Source organism: Octopus sinensis, linkage group LG8, assembly GCF_006345805.1.
Source record: "Octopus sinensis linkage group LG8, ASM634580v1, whole genome shotgun sequence".
Taxonomy (NCBI): Eukaryota; Metazoa; Mollusca; class Cephalopoda; order Octopoda; family Octopodidae; genus Octopus; species Octopus sinensis.
Genome location: NC_043004.1, coordinates 7877003 through 7898470, shown reverse-complemented (window position 1 = coordinate 7898470; position 21468 = coordinate 7877003). Strand labels below are relative to the sequence as shown.

General features: G+C 39.1%; 1 protein-coding gene across 2 annotated transcripts in view; it reads right to left on the bottom strand.

Annotated features, from left to right (window-relative positions):
• Positions 1-3351: 3351 nt before the first annotated feature.
• LOC115215008 (transmembrane 9 superfamily member 4) overlaps positions 3352-21468 on the bottom strand; it is a 68649-nt gene continuing 50532 nt past the window's right edge. Inside the window, exons 13-21 of one of the 2 annotated variants that reach the window (XM_029784121.2) lie at positions 19144-19225; positions 15652-15727; positions 12461-12544; positions 11050-11145; positions 10847-10926; positions 8596-8659; positions 7245-7364; positions 6645-6734; positions 3352-3990 (exon numbers count right to left, since the gene is read on the bottom strand). In XM_029784121.2, the coding sequence (XP_029639981.2) occupies positions 3841-3990; positions 6645-6734; positions 7245-7364; positions 8596-8659; positions 10847-10926; positions 11050-11145; positions 12461-12544; positions 15652-15727; positions 19144-19225 (842 nt within the window). In that variant the 3' untranslated portion in view covers positions 3352-3840. Of the gene's footprint in view, positions 3991-6644; positions 6735-7244; positions 7365-8444; positions 8519-8552; positions 8660-10846; positions 10927-11049; positions 11146-12460; positions 12545-15651; positions 15728-19143; positions 19226-21468 lie in introns of those variants that run through there. The other variant, XM_036505253.1, reaches the window with a different exon arrangement.

Sequence of the window (21468 nt, the reverse complement as noted above, 5' to 3'; positions counted from 1 at the left end):
ACCATTATAAGTTATAGTAATAATTGTCTGCTAGAGGCACAAGGCCTGAAATTAGGGTGGACTGGGGAGGGGGGGTAGTTGTTTACATCACCACCCCATGCTCAACTGGTACATATTTTAGTGACTGCAGGTAGAGATGAAAGGTAAAGTTGAGCTCAGTAACATTTGAACACAGAGTTTCAAAGCCAGAGAGAATGCTGCTAAGCTCTATTGTTTCCAGCATTCCAACCATTCTGTCAGTTCACGCCACCCCTTATAATTTATAGAATAACGGGATTCTTGCTTCAATATACAAACAGAGATGCTTCAACAGAATGAATTTTCTTTTTAAAAGAAGAGAAACTGTTGTCAACCAAGGCTTTGAAATAATTTCAATTTATCCAAGCTATATCTCACAAGTATTCTCAAAGATGGAACAATGGTAAAATGGCCTCCCTAGACTTTAAAGATTGAGAAAGTAGAGCAAAGCCCAGTTCACTTTCAGCACACACACACACATGTAAATGGGTGCATGCTCACACAATACAATGCTCGCATTTAGACAGACCATACCAGGCTCAAATATTCCACTTGTTTTCCTGTTCAAATTGGCCAGATCCAGCCTCTCACGTCTATCCTACAATGCCGTTCTAAAAATAAACACTCACATCATCGAAATCTAAAAGCTAAGAGATAATGCAGGATTAATTCAAAACAATATGAACTGATAAACATTACATTTGACAGCGGAATCTGAAATGCTAAAGGGTTTATCATAAATTTAGTGAACAGAGATTTCTTTAGGGTTCATAGATTGGTACCGTTTCAGACACATTTGAGAGAGAAAGAGTAAATAAATAATTAGGAATAAACAATACTTGTGACAATGAGAAAAGAGATTTGGTCAGTATTACATCGTTAACAGACATTCGTTAGAGCAGTCTAACATCAATGCTCACTCACCTTAGTGCACGAGTGCCGAGTTTTCCCTCAACATATTGGTGACAAACAACTAGAGAATGCTTCTATGCTTTTTAATAATTCTTTAATTAAACAGGTTGAAGGAGTAATGCAAAAATTTCTTCAATTTTTTTCTTTCAATCTGCCATGTCTGATTAGAACCACTCAGTTTCACTTGATGGATTTTCACATTTCTTGCAATCAACTTCTAATCTTTCAAAAGCTGACCAGATTTAGGAGCAAAGATAAGAAAATAAAACCTATATTCCAATGAATATCAATAGTTTTAGTAAAACGTTCAGGATTTCTTTTTCTTGTTAGTCTTTTGTCTAATTTTTTTAATACTTTCTCTAGTTATTTTTTTTTTTATTTATGGCAACTTTTAGCCTTTCAAGGAAGAAATTCAGTTTTGCACACAATAAAAGGGACTGTTAGCTTTTCATGGAATGAAATAAAAATATTTTATTATAACATAACAAAAAGAAACACATTGTTATGGAAGAAAAAAAAACATGGAAAGAAATTTAGCTTAAGTTCACACACACACACACTCTGTAAATGCATACATACACACATATATATATAGATATGTACATATGTGATTACATACACACACATACGCGCATACATAGCCACACATATATACATGGAAACATTGAGATGACATAACTTTTCAAGAAAATTGAAAAGTCTATTAACAAAGTGTAATAATAATAATAATTATAATAGCTTTAACATATAAAAATGAGATTGTTGAAATCTAGATCCCACACAGAAATAAATTATTAAAAAAACCACAATTGTCTTATAGTGAAGGAGAAAATCAATGTTTCTATAACAGCAAAAAAAGCAACCTAAGAAAAAAAAAAAAAAACAACTAATATTGGCAGAAAGCCAAAAAGTTTGGGGGGAGAGGCAGGGTCAATTAGATTGATCCCAAAACATAACTGGTATTTTTATTCCTATTGACTCGAGAGAGACAAAAGTGAAAGATGACCCTTGGGGAGGAGACACAAAATATAAACTAAATACCACAAGGCATCCATCATAATAATCCTTTCTATAATAAGTACAAGGCCTGAAAATTTGCAGGAAGGGGGATAGTCAATTACATCGACCCCAGTGCATGACTGGTACTTATTTCATCAATTCTGAAAGGATTAAAAGTAAAATCAAACTTGACAGAATTTGAATGCCACTAAGCATTTTGTCCAATAACGATTCTGACAGCTCACCACCTTATTAATGGTTCCTAAGACAGGCACAAGGCTAGAGATTTATGAAAAGGGAGTTCATTGATTAAATCCTTGCCCTCAGTACTCGACCGTTTCATAATATTATAAAAGCCTGGAATGGTGAAAGGCAAAGTTAACACTTGGAGAAAAGTAAGAGGTCAGAACAACAACTGCAAGACATTTGGCCCATTGCTCTGCTGAATCTACCAATCTGCCACCAGAAATTTGGTAGGAGCAAACTGTCATTTATATCATCTAACCAGCGTATGACTGGTATGTTAGTTTATCAGCTCCAGAAGAATAACACAAAGCTTACCATAGCAACACTTGAACTCCGAATCAGAGCCAGAACGAATACTGCAAAGCAATTGTCCAACAATTCTGATAATCAACCAGTTAAGAAGAAGAAGAAGATCCCTAACTTTACCACAAGGACCAACAATTTGCAAGAGGGTCCAACGAATTTAACAGATCCTCCAGTGCTTCACTGGTCCCTATTTTATTGATTCCAGACAGATGGATGGTAAGGAAGTCTTTGGCAAGGTTTCAATTCAGAGATTTAGCTAGCCACCAGGAATCTTGTGAAGTACTCTGATTCTGCCATCAATAATAATGGTACTAAGTTTTAGCAGAAGGCCAGTAGTTTGATGGGAGGGGCTAAGTCAATTACATCGACCCCTGGTGTTCAACTGGTACTTATTTTATTGACCCTGAATGGATGAAGGGCAAAGTCAACCCTGGCAGCATTTGAACTCAGAACAGCGAGTTTGAAGAAACACTGCCAAGCATGATGTCCGGCATGGAAACGATTCTGCCAGCTTGCTGCCTAAACAAGGAGGAGAATAATAATAATAATCCTTTCTTCTAAAGGCACAAGGCCTGAAATTGGGAGGGGGGGGGGCTAGTCAATTACATTGACCCCAGTGTTTCACTGGTCCTTAATTCATTGACCCCAAAACAATGAAAGGCAAAGTTAACTCTGGTGAAATTTGAACTCAGAACGTAAAGACAGACAAAATGCCACTAAGCATTTTACCCAGCATGGTAACAAATCTGCCAGCTTGCTGCCTAAACAAGAAGAGGAGAATAATAATAAAAATAACAAGAAAAATTTCTTTAAATGTAATTCACCAAAAACAGTTCCGTAAAGTTGTTTTTTTTGTTTTTATGATTCTTATTTTTTTTTTTTTTTTTTTTTTTTTCATAATTTAGATTCCACCCTCATCTGCAAGGATATAATTGTTTTCCCTTTTCCTCTTTTAATTTAGTTAAAACTTCCCCAGTTTTCTTTCTCCGAATTACTCAACCCTGGATCTCCCAATATTTGTGTGGAACAACTCTTTTGGCAAAATAACAATTTAAATAATAATATGAAGAAGAATAAGAATAATAAAAAAACATAAGAAGAGAGCATGATGATGGTAAAACATTATGATTCTTGACAATGGTTGCGGTTCTTATCTCTCAGTCCACTTTCCAGTTTTCATTAAATACTGATAAAACCAATCTGTCAAGTCTTTGTTGTTTATATTTTTATTATTATTATTGTTGTTGCTGTTGATGTTGTTGTTAGTAGTAGTTATAGTAGTAGTAGTAGTAGTGTGGTTGTTAAAAGTAAATGTCGAAGTAGATCCTAAGAGAAGTAAGCTAAGTAGAGAGGAATCCATCAGTCAATTTTGATTGCTGCATAAATTCGTCGAATAAAAAAGTATGCTGCGTAGAAGCCAATGGTGCCAGTCAGGATCCAAAACGTGAAAGACATGAGCAATGTGTAACCAAAGTAGAGAAGAGTTGGGATGAATTCTGTGATTTCAAGCTGGAAACAACAAAAAAAAGGACAGAATTAATAGAGATTATCCAGGCACAGCAAAGGATAAAGAATATATATTTCTTTATTGCCCACAAGGGGCTAAATATAGAGGGGACAAACAAGGACAGACAAAGGGATTAAGTGGATTATATCGACCCCAGTGCGAAACTGGTACTTTATTTATCGACCTCGGAAGGATGAAAGGCAAAGTCGACCTCGGAGGAATTTGAACTCAGAACATAAAGACAGACGAAATACCGCTAAGCATTTCGCCCAGCCAGTTAACATTTCTGCCAGCTCGCCACCTTAAGGATAAAGAATATAATTAAACTAATAACGATGACTCATAATCAGATAATTTCACACAGTTTCAGGAGTTGGGAGGGTGGGGTTAGTCAATGTAATTGACACAGGACTTTGCTGGTATTCATTTTTAACAATTCCTGAGCAATGACAGGTAAATGTCAATACTGAGATTTCAATCTGAAAAATAAATGGCAGAGACATTTGCACATTGGGGCAAAATGCTTAGTGATATTTCATCCCGCTTCATCATCATCATCATTTAATGTCCGCGTGCATAACCAGCCCCACTTATGAGTACCCTTTATTCATTGGACAAATAAACTTTGCTTGCAAAGACCTGTTGAGGCAAGTGAAATCAAAATGGCTGATGTGGCCTGATTGGCACTCGTGACAGTGGAACGTTAAAAGCACCATCAGAGTGTGATCATTGCCAGGGCCACAGATTGGCTCCCGTGCCGGTGGCACATAAAAAGCACCATTCAAGCAGGATCATTGCCAGCATTGCCTTACTGGCACATGTGCCGGTAGCTTGTGAGAAACAACATTTGAGCGTGGTCATTGCCAGTGCTGCTGGACTGGCTTCCATACAAGTAGCACGTAAAAAACATCTTTTGAGCATGGTCGTTGCCAGTACTGCCTGACTGACCCTCATGCCAGTGACACGTAAAAGCACCCACTACACTCTCAGAGTGGTTGGTGTTAGGATGGGCATCCAGCTGTAGAAACTCTGCCAGATAAGATTGGAGCCTAGTGCAGCCTTCTGGCTCACCAGTCCTCAGTCAAACCATCCAACCCATGCCAGCATGGAAAGCGGACATTAAACGATGATGATGATGTCCATGCTGACATGGGTTGGATGGTTTGACCAGGACTGGAAAGCTGGAAGGCTGCACCAAACTCGTCTGATTTGGCATGGTTTCTACGGCTGGATGCCCTTCCTAACACTAACCACTTTACAGAGCGTAATGAGTGCTTTTACATGCCACCGGCACAGGTGCCTTTTGCATGACACCAGTATCAGCCATGGTTGAATTTGCCCTTCGTCCTTTTCAGGGTTAATAAAATAACTACCATCAGAGAACTGAGATTAATGTAACTGACTTAGGCCCCCACCCCCACCCCAAATTTGCTGGCCTTGTGCCAAAATTTGCCCTCATACCGATCCATGTAAAGAACACTCAACACCAGCCCACATAAAAAGCACCCATGCTGATGCCATGTGAAAAGAATTCAGCTCATTCTGTGAAGTGGTTGGCATTAGGAAGAGCTTCCAGTCGTAGAGACCAGGCCAAACCAAGCTGAAACCTGGAATGGCTCTCCAGCTTGCCATAATCCAACCCATCCCATCATGGAAAACAGACATCGAATGATGATGTGATGGTAATGAATGCTATTAGAGATTGAAACTGGGGCTCCACTATTTCTGCTATCCAATGCAGTAATAATAATAATCATTTCCACAAGAGGCACAAGGCCTGAAATTTTAGGGGAAGGGACTAGTTGATTATATCATCGACCCCAATACCTGACTGGTACTTATTTCATCAACCCCAAAAAGAATGAAAAGCAAAGTTGACCTCAGCAGAATTTGAACTCCGATGAAAATCCTACCAAACCTTCCATCCAACATGCTACTGGTTCTGCCAGCTCGTCATCATCATCATCATCATCATCATTTAATGCCCATTGTCCATGCTGGCATGGGTTGGATGGTTTGACCAAGGTTGGTAAGCTGGAAGGATGTACCAGACTCACCACCTTAATAATAATAATAAGAATCCTTTCTGCTAAAGGCACAAGGCCTGAAATGGCAGGGTGAGGGGGAGCTAATTGATTACAGCCACCCCAGTACATGATTGGTATTTATCTCATAAAGGACAAAAGGCAAAGTCAGCAAAATTTGAACCCAGATTGTAAAGTCAAAAGAAACGCTGCTAACGATTCTGCCAGGTCCAATAATAGTTTCTAACCTAAGCACAAAACCAGAGATTTAGGGCAGAGGAGGACTTGTATGGTTCTTTGTTTTTATCCAACCCAGAAAGAATGAAAGTTGGCCTTGGAGCAGAACAAACACTGAAAGGCGGCATGTGCCTGATGTTCTGCTGCATCAGCCAATCATCTTCATCAGATGTAAAGTTGTTTGTTTGTTTTTTTTAAAAATAAAACAGCTGTAAATCTAAGACTGACATTCTACTGAAAATGTGTCAAGTGTCGACTGAACCCAACCAGCAGATCATTGCAGGGATGTAGGATACAGCAGGGAACCATCGTGATATGAAACAGCATCCAGAGAACGAAAGCAAGATTGACACACAGAAAACAAACACATAAAAAATATAAGATATTCATTTTACCTTTGTAACAAAATAGAAGATAGAATATGCAAACATGTAGACAGCAGAACCACCAGACACAACAAAAGAATGCCACCACCAATGGTAATCCTGAAAGTAAATCACGTACAATAATTAGTATAATTAGTATAATTATAGCTATAACAAAAATCGTAATAATGATCTCTAACACTCATTTTTACAGCTCCATTATTTTATTAATTCCAACAAGATTTGGACTTCAAATGTAACTAAATACAACAAGGTAATTTGTTGGTTGCTCTACCGATTCTGCTGGTTATTAATAAAGGTATATGGCCAGGTACCTTTGAAAGGTGCAATCAAACTTGTGGTGGCAGGGTGCTGCAGCGAACCCTTCCTCATCAAATAACTTCTCACAAACAATGCCATCACACAAAGGAATGCAGGTAAAAAGCACCAGATTCAAAGACATGTACAGTTAGGCTCAACCTCAAAGTCCGATTTGAATGCTTACAACAGAGAAACCGCCGGAAAGACAAGGTGCTGGTGGTGTCTAAGTTGGACATTTGTTAGGACAAGGTTTACGTAAAACATTTAAGCACAATCAGATACACAAACATGAACTTTTGAATGACTCACCTCACCACATAATTGGAAATATACCATCACAATGGAAATTTGGGACACTGAAATTACTAAAATGATGAAGACCAAGAACAAGAATCCAAACAAATAATAAAACTGATTCTCCCAAATTGCCTACAAAAGAAGAAAAAGGAAAAGAATATTTGAAAGAAAACGATTGGTTTATATTGAAATTATTTTTTTATTAATATTCTAATTGAAATATTCGTATAACTAATAAACAACCCCATCAGGGGATATTAGGAGCAATTGAAATGAAAATGTGTAAAACATTATAAATAAAAGAACTGGTGAAACCGTTTTCAATTTGGGATTCATATTGAATACATTTTTTAAAAAAAACATTTCTAGGAAAGGAGGGAAGGGAAGGAGGTGGAGATAAGGGGAGGGGTGGCAAAGAGAAGTGGAGGGTGAAGAGAGGGGAAAGGAGGGAGATGGGGAGGGAGGGCGAATGGAGAGAGGATGGAAGGAAGGCAAAGAGAAGGAAGGTGAAGAGAAGGGGAGGTGAAGAGGGGTTAAGGGAGGGCGATGAGAAGTGAAGGGAGGGCGATGAGGAGTGATAGGAGGGCGATGAGGAGTGATAGGAGGGCGATGAGGAGTGATAGGAGGGTGATGAGGAGTGAAGGGAGGGCGATGAGGAGTGAAGGGAGGACGATGAGGAGTGAAGGGAGGGCAATGAGGAGTGAAGGGGGGCGATGAGGAGTGAAGGGGGGCGATGAGGAGTGATGGAGGGCAATGAGGAGTGAAGGTAGGGCAATGAGGAGTGAAGGGAGGGCGATGAGGAGTGAAGAGAGGGCAAAGAGAAGGGGAGGGAGGGCGAAGAGAAGGGAAGGGATGGTGAAGAGGAGTTTCATGAAACACCATTCATGTTATTCTGTCAACCACAAAAAATTAGAGCACTATCACTGAACTCAGAAAATAGGGCAATTAATGAAAATAGGGCAGTTAATGGCAGCCAATGTTTCTGCTAACTCAACATTCCTCTAAATATAATGGTTTCTTAGGCAGAAAGATTATAGCTGATACCAATAAGCCTCAATATATTACTGGTACCTGTTGGTGTTGACTCTCTCGAGAGATTGATGTCATTGATTCGCCCAAGATCAGTCCTGATCAAGCAAACCTAGATGACAAGCCCACCTTTTTTGTTCAGGCGTACGAGTGGGGGGGGAGAGACCTGATGGAGATTTGGCTGCTATTTCTAGTGGGTCAAGCAACTGCACAGGTTCCCAAGTTTGTTTGCTCATTACTGAGAGAAAAATTCTTGAACTGTTTAAATGCAGAAACTTTTATCCAGTGTGAGATGGTAATTGGAAGTGTTAAGAGGATCGTTTATTATACTTACAGTGAAAATGAAGAATAACTCAATGAATACAGCTCCAAATGGCAGAATGCCGGCCATTAGTGTCCTGCAGCAGAAGAGAAAGAAAATAAAGAAACGGTCAAGTTACACATAAATCCAGACACAAGCATTAACAAATTAAGGACAAGCATTAAGTATATAATAGGGCTTTATAGGAATATAAAATGATAATCTCTTGTTTTACTTTGTTTTTTTAATTCTTTATATCCATCATCACCATTACCAACTCATGTTTTCTACAGCCAGGTGCCCTTCTCGTCACCAATCCTCACCTGTTTCCAAGCAAGTTAATTTTTCTCCCATGGCCAAACACATTTTGCTCAGAAAAGTAGAAACCAACAACCTTGCTGGTATGACGCTGATGTTAATTTCACAACCATCTTGTGATGTCAAGACAAGGCTATACATAAACACATACCTACATATAAATATATATATATATAATATATCATATATCATCATCATCATCATCTAACATCCGCTTTCCATGCTGGCATGGGGTGGACGATTTGACTGAGGACTGGCGAACCAGACGGCTGCACTAGGCTAGCAATCTGATCTGTCAGAGTTTTTACAGCTGGATGCCCTTCCTAACGCCAACCACTCTGAGAGTGTAGTGGGTGCTTTTACGCGCCACCGGCATGAAGGCCAGTCAGGCGGTACTGGCAACAACCATGCTCAAATGATGTTTTTTACATGTCAACAGCACTGGAGCCAATCCAGCAACACTGGCAACAACCTCGCTCGAATGTTTATATATATATATATATATATATATATATATATAACGGGAAGCTTTATGAAAATAGACAAAAGACGAAGGCAGGTTTATGGAAATAAACAAAAGACGAAGGCAGGTGGAATACAAACAAACAATTGTATTAGTATGGCGCTCAGGAAATATAAATAAAACAAGTCTTTAACGTTTCGAGCCTACGCTCTTCAGCAGAAAGATACACAGAGAAAAAACACAGAAAGAAGGAGAGAAAAAAAATATGCATGCAGAGGCTAGCGAATCAACATGGCGATATATAGCAACAGGCTTTTTTCAGTTTCTGTCTACCACATACACTCACAGGGTTATAGCAGAAGACACTTGCCCAAGGTGCCATGCAGTGTGACTGAACCTAGAACCATGTCGTCCACGCCTATGCCTATGTGATAATCATAGATAAAGCTAATATAAAATAATTATGTGATAAGGAAGACAATGTTAGCTGAATGCCTGTTATTAGATACTGAGCAAATGTCTTTTCCATACCACATAATTATTTTGGATTAGGCATCCTAGATAGCATCAGGAAAAACATCCAGCTGTAGAAACCATACCAAAATAGACAATGGAGCCTGGTACAGCTCCTGTCTAACTGTCCAACCCATGCCAGCATGGAAAACAGATGTTAAATGATGAGTTTATACTCTCTGCACTGCATATATTAGCGTAACTATTGTTAATTCATGAGTTATTTCTTCAATTAATGTATTTTTTTTAAATATTCTTGTTCCGGTTTGCTTGACTGCAAAAATAAAAACAGGTTCCATGCCAACTCCCTCATTAAGCAATTAATTGTGGGAGACCCACTAACTACGAAAATAGTGGTTTCTTCCTTAAAAAAACAGCACAAGAGATGTTGAAATTAGGAATTCCAGCCATTTAGCTGTCTGGTGCAAGAATATATATTATGTATAAAACTAAAGAACATTTCAACATAGGACCAACTACAAAGAAACAAACAAAAAAAAAACAGTGAATGCGAAAGTTAGAGATTTTAAACATTGGCAAAAGAGAGACAGAGAGAGAGAGAGAGAACTGATCGATTGATTGAAGAACTGGGAACCAAATAAAGAATGAGAAAAATGTCAAGACAAGAGCACCAACTGTTCTGAATTTCATTTCCATTTTTTTCCTTTGCTTAAAAAAACTGGAAATTCAAAGACAAAACTGAAATAAATAATTTTTTTTTAAACAGTTACTGTATTTGATAGCAAAAAAGACACACAGGTATTTTCAATGCACCCCAATTTCAACAGCATGTGTTTAAGGGAAAGAGATCTTAGTGCAATGCAGCTTATGGAAAGCCCAACTTCACATATATGACTGAGGGGATGTTTTTTTTTAGACATTTTCTTAATCGCTGTCAAATATAGTACTTTAGATTCAGTGACTGTTATTCTGTATTAATTAAAAAGGCTATCAATTTTCTAATTCATAATATTAATAAATCATACAGACCCTAATATAGGGTTCATATACCACATCTGTTCAGGAACTTGTCTTGGAATTTGGTTAGTTCGTACAGGATGTTGGTATGGCTGGAAAAATAAACAAAAACAGTTCACTGTAAATAATGAAACTGAGGCAAACGAATCATAAACCAAAGTGAAAAATTTGAGAAATGATAGAAATTTGTTGGAGACAAAATATTCCCCACTCACCTGTTTTCTGTAACCAAAATAGTAACCCAAAAAGACTAATGGAAGTGAGATCCCAAACCACATACATAATAGTGCAACCATTGTGCTGAATGGAACCTGTAAGAATTAAACAATGGTCAAATTAATATGGAACATCTTATAATAAAAAAAAAGTAATAAAACAAGAAAACAGAACAAACATTTTGAGATAGAAGGTAAATTCTCTAGAATGGAAAATGTATGCTGGGATCATGCACAAGATGGCTTAAGCCTTAATATTTGGTGTGAATGTCTTTCGACAGACCTTTTTGGTCATCAGACGAGTTTATCTTGAGTTTCTAAAACAAACCGATGCAAGATCTTCTCTTGTATAAGATTCCTCCAGTCTGTCTGGATGTAAAACCAAACTCAACACTGCAAGTTAATGTAAGAGAGATCAAACTCTAAGGACCAAAAGCTGTCTACAAATGTAACTTGTGCTTAACCTGTAGTGTTTCTTTACAGCTGAAAGGACTCAACTCTTTGAAAGTAGAGTCTCTTATTTTAAAGTGTCGTTGGGAGGATATGAACCCCTAACCTCTCACTTGGTTGTATGCCACATTCTCTAACAGACAAAGAACAATTGTTTATGTCCATGAAAGGTGAAGTTGAACTCAGTAAGATTTGAAGTGAAAACAAGTGTTAGAACTAAATAGCACAAGATATTTTATCCAACACTCCTATTATTACACGTTCTATACTCTCCTCTAAAATTCCCTAAATTCACTTCAAACTCTTATGTTTAGTACCATATTTGGTTCATGTTATACCTCAGTATTGTGTGCATGCATGCAGTAATGAGCAAACAGGTGCACTGGCCTCTTATAAACCGATCTATGTCTGTAAAATATTTATTTTGAATTGTTTGAGCAAATAATGTTTTCTTAACCGAATACCTTTCCTAACACTAACAACCATACATCATCATCGTTTAATGTCCTCCTTCAATGCTGGCATGGGTGGGACAGTCTGACAGGAGCTGGCCAGGCTGAAGCCTGCACCAGACTTCTGTGACTGCTTCAGCAGAGTTCTTAAAGCTGGATGCCCTTCCTAACCCCACTCCCCTCAGCAAAGTGGAATGAGTGCTTATTACATGGCACAAGCACAAGTGAGGTCAGTTTTGGCAAGGTTTATACAGCTGGATGCCCTTCCAAATGCCAACCACTTTACAGTGAGAACTGGATGCTTTTTAAATGGTACCTGCACTGACAGGGTCACCAAGTACCTTGCAAGACAAAAAAAAAAACACAAATTAATATAAAGGTACAATCAAAATTCTATTAACTTGTATGGTGTATGTAACGGGCTAAAACATTCTCAACAGAATTTTGATAATGCTAATGTTTGATGGACTCAAATAACAAAGAAAATAGAAATATTTTCCATTACTTACTGCTCCTGATGAATGTTTTCCCCAAATGAAGAAATTTAAAATAAAACAAGTTCCAAAAAGGATTCCAGGATAAAATGTTCCTGTCTGTAAAAATGAAAATCGTACATTGTATGTTCCAATTAAAAAGCAAGTGATGAAGAGATAAAAAGGAAAAAAAAAAAGAAAAGACTGAAAAAGATAACAGGATAAAAAGTAAAAACATAGCAATAATTAAATAAATAAATGTGTACTTAGAAGGAAAACTGACAAATTATAAATCCATTCAGGCAGATGGCCCTGCTCAATATGTAGAAAAGGCATTAGGTAGAAACTCCATATGGTGTACCTGGTGCAAGCTATGGACACATGAAAGGTGCAGCAATATGGGAGGAAGGTTAACAGGGAAAATAGTCTTTGTGTGTGGCAGATACACATGTACAATAAACACTACAAAATGTACAGAAAATAGACCCCTCAAATGCCAGTGGGGATATGTAGAAGTAGTTGATAGCATACGTTATTTAGGTGACCAAGTCAGCAGTGGAGTTGGGTGCTCTGAGAGTGTAGCTGTTAGAATAAGAATGAGCTGGGCAAAGTTCAGAGAGCTTCTACCTTTGTTGGCAACTAAGAGCCTCTCCCACAGAGTGAAAGGTAGATTGTATGATGCCTGTGTGCAAACAGCTATGCTACACAGCAGTGAAACATGGGCTGTGATCACTAAGGCCATGCGTAGGATTGAAAGAAATGAATCTAATATATTTCGCTGGATGTGCAATGTCAGTGAGCATGTACAACAGTGTAAGTGTCTTGAGAGTATAAAACTGGACATAAGAGGCATCAGATGGGGTGTGAAAGAGACGAATGTGCTGGTATGGTCAAGTGATGTGTATGGTTGAGGACAGCTGTGTAAAGAAGTGTCAATCTCTAACCATGGAGGGAACCTGTGGAAGACATAGACCCAGGAAGATGTAGGATGAGGAAGTGAAGACATAGATCCCGGAAGATGTGGGATGAGGTGGTGAAGCCTTATGGAGGGGATGACTAGTGACCGAGACCTTAGCGATATGCTGTGCTTGAGAAGACTCGTCAAGCCAAGTGAAATCGTTTGAAAATAGTTGGGGCTGGTACAGGTGACATATAACAGCTTCCATGCCAGTGCCACATAAAAGCACTGACTCCAGTGACACATGGAGGCACCCACTACACTCTCAAGAGTAGCTGGCATTAGGAAGGGCATCCCAGCTGTAGAAACCAAGCCAAAACAGACTGGAACATGATGCAGTCAAACCACCTTAGCCATAGTAGCAGGCATTAAATGATGATGATGATAATATATAAATATCATGAGAGGGGGGGGAGAAAGAGAGAGAGAAAGAGAGAGAGAGGGAAAGAGAGAGAGAGAGGGAAGAGAAAGAGAGAGAGAAAGAAAGAGAGAGAGAGAGAGAGCGGTTTCTTTCCAATTGTATGAATGAGGTCAACCCATTGATTTAATCAAGAATAATGAAGCTTGTTTTCAAAAACATCTCTCTCTCTCTCTCCTTTTCTCTTATTATTATATACATTATTAGCATATTTGCAAATCTACATTTTGGGATTGGGAAAAGTGAAAAAAATCTGGTGAACTCATTGACATTAAATTGCAATTCAAGAAGTTAATCTTGAATTCAGCTGATATTTTCAAAGGAGTAGGGGGAGGAGACAGAGGAAGTATATTGTGATGATCGGAATTCTAATTCAGTTCTTGGAGATGACACCTGTATAGGTGTGTGTGTACATACACACACACATACATTGTGTGTATATGTTTGTTTATTTATAGGTAAGTATATGTATGTGTGTATACAGGTAAGTACATATTTGTATTATACATACACACACACATATATATATACACATGTATGTGTGTATACAGGTAAGTACATATATGTATTATACACACACACACACCTGTGAATATGTATATGTATATATATATATATACATACACATAAATGTTGAATGGTGAAAATGAGTGCTCAACAGCACATTGGTGGATAGAATTTATTTTTGTATTAAGGCTACCATTGGCTTCATGTTAAGAAAAACAGGAAGATATCTTAATACCTTAACAATTTTTCAAGCCAATCACACAGAAGAATGGTGTCCATCTCCATTTTGGATAAAAACATGTATGTATATTTATACATGACATATATGTGTATGTTTTTGTATGTGAATATATTTGTATGCATATGTATGTGTGTTTATATGTATATACATCATTATGTAATTATATGTATTTATAAAAATAATAATAATTGTGTACAGTGCTCAGGTGCACTACAACTCATCTAAAGTGTATATATAATCAGGTGTAGTTTCGGCGGATTTCGGAAAGCATGAGGGCCTTAAAGGATGCAGTGTCATGGCAGTCAACAACTGACGCAGGCAGTTTATTCCATGCTTCAGCAACTCTGAGCGTGAAAAAATGTTTCTGAAAGTCATGGGAGCTGTGTTGTTTTCTGACTTTGTAGGCATGTCCACGTGTGTTAGACACATGGAGATCAAAAAGGTGTTCAGTGTTGTTGTTGGTGAGGTGGTTGATAACTTTGTGGTGTGTATATTTTATATGTATTGTGTGTGTGTGTGTCTGTGTGTGCATGCATGTGTGTGTATATGTACCAGCACTGAACAAAATGTAGGAGCCATAACCTCAATATTGATTTATAACCTAGGTGTAAGGTTTGGAATTTACATCAGCTTCATACAGGTTTCAAGCATAGGCCAGAGACCACAAAGTTTTGAGAAAGGACCAATCAATAGGCACAATCCCAGTATATGACTGGTACTTATTTGATCAACACTAGAAAGGTGAAGCTTGCTTTGGTAGGGCTTGAAAGTGAGAACATAAAAACTGCAAGGCACCACAGCCAAAATAATTCTGCCAATGCACCAGTTAATTTTGGTTCCAAATTTTGGCACAAGGCCAGCAACTTTTTAGCAGGATGGCGGGAGTCAACTGCATCAAGCCAAGTATTTGATTGATGCTGATTTTATTGATCCAGAAAAGATGAAAGGCAAAGCCGACATCAGTGAAATTTGAACTCAGAACACTAAGGACAAACAAAATACTACTATGCTAACGAGCCTGCAATCTTATCATTAATTAATATTAAAAACACTTAACCTTTTACGCACAAGTTTTTAGATAAAGAAGAAAAAAACAACAATACCTGAAATGCTGCTTTTTTCCACTGGTTACCTTTCATGGTTTTATAGAGCCGAGCCGAAAAATAGCCAGCAATTAACCTGAAGAAGAACATGTTTATGATAGTGAAACTGAGAATGCATTAATCCCGAATATAACGACATCTATAGCTTCGGGATATATATATATATATATATATATATATACATACAAAAGTAGGTATACAGTAAGTATCACACCAATGTTATAATACTTAATTCATTAAAATTATTAACACATTAAATTGGTTAGCCTCATTTTTTGATATTTTCAGTGTCATTAATTATAATAATATATTTATTATAACTATAATGATAATTTTATTGTAACTTATAAAGTTTTAGATAAAAACAAATGAGTATATTTTCTTAAGTGTATACCTACTTTTGCACCCCCTGTATATGTATATCATCATCGTCCATTTTCCATGATGGTATGGGTTGGACAGTTTGACATATCTGGAGAGCCAGCAGCTGCACCAGGCTCCAATCTGATCTGGCAAGGTTTCTACAGCTGGATGCCCTTCATAATGCCAACCACTCTGAGAGTGTAGTGGGTGCTTTTTACGTGCCACCAGCACGGAAGCCAGTCAGGTGGGCCTGGCATCAATCACATTCTGATGGTGCCTTTTATGTGCCACCAGCACGGGAGCCAGTCAGGCAGACCTGGCATTAACCATATTTGGATAGTGCTTTTTACATGCCACTGGCACGGGAGCCAGTCTGGGAGTACTGGCATCGGCCGCGTTCATTTGGTACTTTTTACGTGTCACCAGTATGGGGACCAGTCAGACAGACCTGGCATCGAAACATGGACGGATGGTGCAGTATACATCCTACCAGCACAGGAGCCAGTGAGGGGGCACTGGCCCCAGCTTTGATATTAGTTTTACTTAACTCAACAGGTCTTCTCAAGCATATCATATCGCCTGACACATCAGGGGTACTCTTAACAAGGCTGGGCATGCATGGCTGCGATCTCACTTTAGTTGCCAGGTCTTCTCAATCACAACATATCTCCAAATGTCCCGGTCTCCTGTCATTGCCTCTGTGAGGCACAATGTTTGAAGGTCATGCTTAACCACCTCATCCCATGTCTTCCTGGGTCTATATCTTCCTCTCACAGCTGTCTGCATTCATACATAACACATGACCATACCAGCACAGTTGCCTCTCTCGCACACCACATTTAAAGCTTCTTATGCCCAACTTTTCTCTCAGGGCACTTACACTCTCTCATGTATGCACACTGACATTACCCATCCAGCATATATATATATATATATATATATATGATAGAAATGGTAATATAACAAAAGAATGAAAGAGACCTCGATATGTAAATAGAGGAATTTATTTGTAAATGTAATATTTGGCCGGATAACTGAAGAGATGTCAGTGTGGATTTCTACCCCGACATCCGAAACTCAGAGTTTTATCATGGCTACCGAATAATTGTCACACATTACAGTTTATATATATATATATATATATATATATATATATATATATATATATATATATATATATATATATATATATATATATATATATATAAAATCATCATTTTACATCCACTTTACCACGCTTTACCATGCTGGACAGTTCTTCGAAGTCCATTCAAGTCTACCCTTCTACCCTATGAAATGGGCCAGCTGGAAGCTCTCCCTATCACAAAACTATTTTACAGAGTGAACTGGGTGCATTTTGTCATGGCACCAGCTGCAGACAAGTTGTCTAACGGACCTTTCTATCGTCATTTGTCTCCTTTCGACCATTCACCATTCCCTGGAAGAACAACAGCTCTTCTCTTTGTTCATTTGTTCCTTTCTCTGCCCTCCGTGCCGGTGGCACATAAAAAGCATCAACCGATCGTGGCCATCACCAGCCTCGCCTGGCACCTGTGCTGGTGGCATGTAAAAAGCACCGACTACACTCACAGAGTGGTTGGCGTTAGGAAGGGCATCCAGCTTTAGAAACACTGCCAGATCAGACTGGTGCCTGGTGCAACTTCCTGGCTTCCCAGACCCCAGTTGAACCGTCCAACCCATGCTAGCATGGTAAACGAACGTTAAACGATGATGATGATGATTTGAGTGAATAGAAAGAGATATTCCCTATCACATCATCATGCATTGCTATAAGAGGTGGTGTCAGGGAAGAAACAGTGGGTGATAGAAGACATCCAGAGTGTGAGAGGGGTGAGGTGGCGAGAGAGGAGAAAGTAATGGATAAGAGCGCAAGAGAATATAAAAAGAGGCAAGAGAGAATGACAGGAATGGTGAGAATGAGAGGAGGAGGAGAAAGATTAAGGAGAGAACCAGGCTGAAAGGAGTATGATGGAGGTATAAGAGAGGTGGGCAGAAGAAAGAGGGAAAAGAGAGAGACAAGATGATGTGAGAGAGGAGGAGGGGGGAGAAAAATCATTTGTGGAATGGAAGTCAACTGAGATCACAAGTATATGTGATGAAAATATTTATGGCAAACAAGCTAATTAATGGACTAATTATCAATAGAGGAATGAACTGTAACCAGTTTCATTAACAGTAGAATGTTCCTCCAAAAGAACAACGAGAGGGAGAGAGACAAGCTGAGTGGCCTAAAAGTCTGAAGCCATAGAAAATTTGCTGTGTGTGTGTTTGTCCTCACCACCATCACTTGACAACCAATGTTGGTGTATTTACGTCCCCGTAATTTAGCGGTTTGGCAAAAGAGACAGATAGAATAAGTACTAGGCTTACAAAGGATAAGTCCAGGAGCTGATTTGTTCGACTGAAGGCAATGCTCCAGCATGGCCGCAGTCAAATGACAGAAACAAGTAAAAGAATAAAAAAATAACTTGGCCATCACAATGGTATACAAGGCTGGAGATGAAAACCAAACAAGTATTACAAGCAATGGAACCATCTAAGAATTGAAGGGCTTCTGAGGGTCATCATCATCATCATCATTTAACTTCCAGTAATTAGAAACATCAAAATATACCATGAAATATTCTTTTCTACTCTAGGCACAAGGCCCGAAATTTTGGGGGAGGGGGCCAGTCGATTAAATCGACCCTAGTACTCAACTGGTACTTAATTTATCGAACCCCAAAAGGATGAAAAACAAAGTCATCCTTGGCGGAATTTGAACTCAGAACATAAAGGTAGACGAAATACTTATTTCTTTACTACCCACAAGAGGCTAAACATAGAGGGGACAAACAAGGACAGATAAACAGATTAAGTCAATTATATCGATCCCAGTGCGTAACTGGTACTTATTTAATCGACCTCGAAAGGATGAAAGGCAAAGTCGACCTCGGCGGAATTTGAACTCAGAACGTAGTGGCAGATGAAATACCGCTAAGTATTTTTCCCAGCGTGCTAACATTCCAGCCAGCTCACCACCTTCCAAGAAATATTAATTCATCAACGATAACAAAAAGAGTTTTTGCAAAGGAAATAGCAAAAGCAACGGCAAAACAAGAAACTTACCCAAGGAAGACAAAAAGGAAAATGGCAGCTGTCATCAGAGCTCCTCGTGAGGCTGGAGATAACATACCAAGCATTGCAAAAACTACAAGAAAAAAGAAAAAACAAAATGAGACATTAGTTATGGATTATACTTCTACTTGTATTCGTTTACGACAGAGGTTCTCAAACTTTCTGGGCCACCGCCCCCACCTCATGGCCACATAATACCCTCAGCGCCCCCACCCCTATTTTTATGTATAAATAAATATTTTATATTTTACTAATTTATATATACTATGAATCATTTGATATTTAATATAATACTATATAATTTGTATACTATACTATAATAATATAATAAATTCATAGCGTCCCCCAATCAATCCACTGCCTTCCTCCTAATGCCTCCTTTTTCTCTACCTCTCCCACCTGCTGCCCCCTTAGGCACCAGTGCCCAAGTGAAAACATCTGCTGCACGTAAAAGCTATCTTCCCAGTTAATCTTCCCTTCATGTTGCTGGACCTCTTATGTGTCCATAGCTTACACTGGGTACATCTTATGTAATTTCTATCTACACCTTTTCTACAGATTGAGCAGGGCCACCTACCTGAAGGTGTGTGTGATGTGTTCACCTTCCTACTTACTAGAACATTGGTCTTTGCTACATTGACTCTAAGGCCTGTCAATTCTAAACCTTGCTTCCAGACTTGAAGTTTCTTCTCTAGTTCTGGTAGTGATTCTGCTATGAAGGCCAGATTATAAGCATAGAGGAGGACTATGATGAATAAGAGGAGGCTGAGGGCTGATCCTTGGTGGACCCCTACTTCTACCCGGATTTCTTCACTATACTCATTTCCAATCCTAACCCTACTGACAGCATCTCTGCATAGGGCCTGTACAGCCCTTATTAACCATTCGTCAATCCTTAGTTTCCGCATCGCCCACCAGATAAGGGATCAGGGGACCCTGTCAAAGGCTTTCTTCAAGTCCTCAAAAGTCGAATATAGGGGTTTATCTTTAGCTAGGTATTTCTCCTGTAGTTGTCGTACCAGAAATATAGCATACGTGGTGCTTCTACCTGGCACAAAACCAAACTGCATCTCATCTAAGCAGTCTCTCTATGTAATTAGTTGGGCTATGACCTTCTCCGTGACCTTCATCACCTGATCCAGCAATTTGATAACCCCTGTAGTTATTTCTATCTAAAGCATCACCTTTACCTTTGTAGTAATTGACTATGGTGCTGCTACACCAGTCATTGAGTATGACTCCTTTATGAACTACCTGGTTTACAATGCGGGTGACTAGGCCAAAGCCCACACCACCAAATGTTTTAAGCATCTCAGCAGTGATTCATGATGGGCCAGAGACTTTTCCTGACTTCATATCCTTAATTGCTTTATCTTCCAGGGTGCTGCCTATTCGGATAGCTGGTCGCTCTACTGGATCAACATTTGTCAGGCTCTCCTCCTCCAACTCATTCTACACGTTCAACAGTCTTTCATAATGGCTTCTCCAAGCCTCTTTCTTTTCAGAATCATTAAAAGCAAGTGCACCATCATCCATCTGGACACATTTCTCTCCTGTGACATCACAATTTTCTCTCACACACTATCTTGCAATCCAGAATACTTCAGTTCTTTGGTCCTCATGTCGCTGGACATTGGCAAACTTCTTCTTTTCTGCTTTGCCCTTGGCTATGTATACCTGTCGCCCAACCTCCCTTTTCGCTATCTGGTATGGTTCCCTGCTATCCCCACCCTTCCAGGCTTCCCAGGCCTGTTTCTTTGCTCTGATGGCTTTGTCTACCGTATCATTCCACCACCACATTACTCTAGGTCTGGAAGGGACTTTGCACCATCCACAGACTTGATCTGAGGCACTCAGTAAGCTGTCTCATAAGAATTTTCAGTTACCTTCTATGCCCAAGGACTGTAGTTCCTCCTCCCTCTCATCAAATTTCTTGGTAAGGATGTCCCTAAATCTCTGACCATGTGAAGGGTTCTTTAGCTTCCAAATCCTTCTCTTCAGGATTGGTCTGCTTCTAGGCATCCTTCTGGCCTCAAGTCGAAAGTCACTAATGACTAGTCTATGCTGGGGCATGCCTTCCTCACCTGGGAGGGGCTTTGTATTTAAGAGCAACCCTGCACCCCGCTGTCTGGTGAGGATGAAATCAATCTGGCTTGCAGAGTCCCCTGATTGATAGGTTATCAGGTGGCTGTCTGGCTTCCTGAAGTTAGTGTTGCAGATTAAAAGGTTACATGCATCACAGAACTCCAGTAGCCTAGTTCCCTCATCGTTCCGGGAACCAATACCATGGCCCGTGTACACCAGTGAAGATACCAG